The sequence below is a fragment of the Mus caroli genome, chromosome 6, assembly GCF_900094665.2.
Source record: "Mus caroli chromosome 6, CAROLI_EIJ_v1.1, whole genome shotgun sequence".
Lineage (NCBI taxonomy): Eukaryota > Metazoa > Chordata > Mammalia > Rodentia > Muridae > Mus > Mus caroli.
In genome coordinates, this window is record NC_034575.1 from 24,360,510 (window position 1) to 24,364,175 (window position 3,666).

General features: G+C 46.6%; 1 protein-coding gene across 1 annotated transcript in view; it reads right to left on the minus strand.

Moving 5' to 3' along the window:
- The window catches only part of Kcp (kielin cysteine rich BMP regulator), a 37,689-nt gene that overhangs the window by 29,157 nt on the left and 4,866 nt on the right, over positions 1-3,666 (minus strand). The window contains exon 2 of the mRNA XM_029478167.1: positions 444-494. Coding sequence (XP_029334027.1) covers positions 444-480 — 37 coding nt within the window. The 5' untranslated portion in view covers positions 481-494. The remainder of the gene's footprint in view (positions 1-443; positions 495-3,666) is intronic.

The following is a 3,666-nucleotide window of genomic DNA, read 5'->3' on the forward strand; positions in this document are numbered from 1 at the left end:
CCAGCCCAGGGATGGCACCATCCACAAGGGGCCCTTCCCCTTGATCGCTAGTTGAGAAAAATGCCTTACAGCTGGATCTCATGGAGGCATTTCCTCAGCTGAGGTGCCTTTCTCTGTGACAACTCCATCCTGTGTCAAGTTGACACACAAAACCAGCCAGCACATACATGCATGCATACATACATACCTGGAAGGGGCAAGCATCTTATGATTCCTGGCCTGTTCCACTTTTCTCATGGTCTCTAATCTGTATTCCAATCATGCATTGTGGGTGCCTCTGCCCCTCTGTCACCCATGAACCACCTGAGATATCCTGAGTAAGCTGTTCAAAGTCCTATTGCGTGTAAGGCACAGGGTCAGAGCTCAGTGTCAGGTCCCTAGCACTCCATCCCTGCCCCCTTCCTCACAGAAGAACCCCTGTGCCTGGTGGGCTTACTCCTTACCTTTCAAGTGGTCTTGGTAGATGCTGAAACTCCTCATCTCAGGTTCCTCCTCTGTGAAATGGGAATATAAAAGTAGTCTGTTAAATCAGGCTGGTGACATGCATCTTTAATCCCAGGACTTGGAAGGCAGAGGTAGTTGCATCTCTTGAGTTTCAGGCAGCCTGGTCCCCACAGCAATTTCTAAGCCAACCAAGGCTGTGTTTTGTGCCTGTTTTTAAATAATTAAAAATTTGTCAGCGTGGTTGCAAGGATTGTTTTATCCTGAGTCCCCTGAGAGCAGAGACTAAGACAAAGACCTACAAGCAAAATTATTTTGGCATGTGATCCCAGGAAATAGAATCTCTGATACAAGGAGTGAAAGAGAGAAGGATGGTGAGCCGGACAGGTTGAGGTAGAGAGCAGCCACTGATCATCTAGTCGCACAGAGCATCTCTGCAGGGCCGCAGGGCAGAATGAATAAGCACTCATCCCCTGGTTGGTATCAATGCCTCATTCTGAGAATGATCTACAATAGCATCTTTTGGTTTTGAATAAGTAAGTGTATTAAGTGTATTAATACATGACATAGGAAGAACAAAATATCAAACCAGGTACTCAAATCATCTGGCAGAAATGTCCCAGGCAAACCCTGCAGAGGCAGCAAGCTGGAGTTCTCAAGAGAGCCCCAAGCAAGCAGAATGTCCCCAAGGATGAAACTTCCAAGTATGAGAACAAATGACAAGCAGAAACATCACCCAATCAGAGGCATACAAACACTCAGCAGAAACCTCTGGGGAGGCTAAGGCAGTCGTCTGCAGTTCCTGATCAAGCTTGCCTTGGTGGCACCTTTATGCCCTGGGACAAACCGTGGGAAGGAAACTGTTGGAAATGGGTTGCCCCAGGCACAGTGTTCTAACTCTGGCCTGTTTTGCTTTCTCTTTCTTCCCGGTCAACTTACAGGTGGAGCAGCCCATCCCAGACAAGGGCCCTGGAGAGTCACTTGACATGCTTAGGTTGGAAACCAGGCATTGGGGGGAGCGACATAACCCTGTTTCCACAGCCAACATCCCAGAGAGCTCCAACAACACACTACAACTTCCCAATATAACATGTATGACATCCAGACCTTAAAACGTTCATGTGACCTTAAAGGGCACTTCTGATCTATTGATTTAATCCCTTTAGGGACAAATGCAGCCAGAAGTTAGTTAATTATGAAGACTTTATTGCCTTTTTAGAACTCTTGTCTTTTTTAAAAAAGTTTATTATTTATACCTTGTTTTATAGGTATATTTTATTTTTTCCCCTTATGCAGGTCTCAGGTAAATCTCTTCATTGCTTGGATTCTTGCACCTGTCCCTGTTTTCTTGTCTCCCCCTGTGGTCTCATATACAGAGGAAGTTTTACATTCTAGCAAAAGCCCATGGAGATGGCAGTGACCTTGATCAATGAACAGTCTTCGTAAACAAGAAAAACCAGAAAAGAAAGTGCACAGAGATCCCAAAGTCTCTAATGTTGACTCCATCACTACAGGGTTGCAGGAACACAAGATGCAGTTCCCTTGTTATCTCAGCAGTTGATACACAGGACACTGGGTATCATGAGCTCCATCACTCCCTGCACCACCAGCCTTTCCATCATCCTGTAAGTCCTCTTTCATTTTTTTATAAGAAATGGCATCTTGGAGCGACTACCTACTATGCCAATTTTGTGCTGTGCAGTCTGGAAAATGGTCTAGAGTGGCCTTTTTTTTTTTGGTTGTTTGTTCATTTTGAATGAGTAAGTTTAAGTAAGTAGATAGACTTATCAATAGAAGAGATCAGCGGAGGTGGGGGTGGGGATGGGGGAGGTGGAGGTGGAGGTGGGGAAGTCTTGTTGAGGCTATCAGCTGGAGTTCCTGAGAGGAAGGGTCTGGGGCAGAACAGAGTGTCCCCTGGGGTGAGGCTTCGAAGCACAAATGAGAGCAGAGAGGACGCCCGCGCATGCGTCATCAACCCAGACACATCCAGCAGAAACGGCTGGGGAACTAAAGGCCTGTCAGCTGGAGTTCATCACAGAGCTTTCTCTTTATGGCTGCGCTCCCCCCACGGCTGAGCTTCCCGCTTTTCTGAAGCAGTGCAGGCTTCGGGTCCACTCTCTTGAACTCCAGGGGCGGTGTCAAGCATCAGAAAGTCTGAGCTCCTGACAGGTCACTGCACACAGGACAATACAGTTAGGACTGCACTTCTCTAGCACCTACAACCTGCTGGGATCTTAGAAATGTGCTTGTGTTTGTTTGTTTTGGGGGGCTTTTGTTTTGTTTTGCTTGCTTTTGTGAGAGAGCAATGTAGTTTTGCTGAAGTTCACATTGTAGCCAACCCTGGTGGCTGGGCATATTTTAGAGTTGGCAATGATCTCCAAGCCTTCTATTCTAAAACCAAAGAAGAGAGCTTCACCAGCCCAGGAGGCCAGGCAGGTCTGTTTCCCTCCCCCTCCCCCTCCCCCCTCCCCCTCTCCCTCTCCCTCTCTTTTTTAAAAAAGATTTATTTACTTATATTTTATATATGTAAGTACACTGTAGCTGTCTTCAGACACACCAGAAGAGAGCATCAGATCCCATTACAGATGATTGTGAGCCACCATGTGGTTGCTGGGATTTGAACTCAGCCCCTCTAGAAGAGCAGTCAGTGCTCTTAACCGCTGAGCCATCTCTCCAGTCCACTTGCTCCTCTTTTTAAATAGTTATTCATTTATTGGTGGGGACATGTATGCACCATGTCACACACGTGGACATCAGAGAACTTTTAGAAATCAGTCCTCTCCTTCCATCACATGGGTCCTGGGATTAAACTCGGGTGTCAGACTTGGTTCATCTCACTAACTTCCCAGTCTCTTTTGACTGGCCACTGGAGACTCACTGGAATTTAAATCTCTTAGCTGCTAAGTGGTTACAGGACGGGACTGGGGCGGGAATGCGGCTGTCTGCTGAGTGTCTTCCCTTCACTCTCTCATTCTTGGCCCTCAGGCCCCACTCTCAGACTCCCCAATGCCTCCTGAGTGATTCAGTGGAACTTCTGGTGTTGGTGGATATGTTGTGTATCTGGGCTATGCCACCAGGTGACCGTGTGGTGCTATGGAGTGCCTGTAATAGGCTAACACATCTAGAATCTGTATTCTTCACTGCAATTATGACTAAGTTAAAGGCCATATTCAGCTAGCAGTTCTGTTTTGTTTTGTTTTGTTTTGTTTTGTTTTGTTTTGTTTT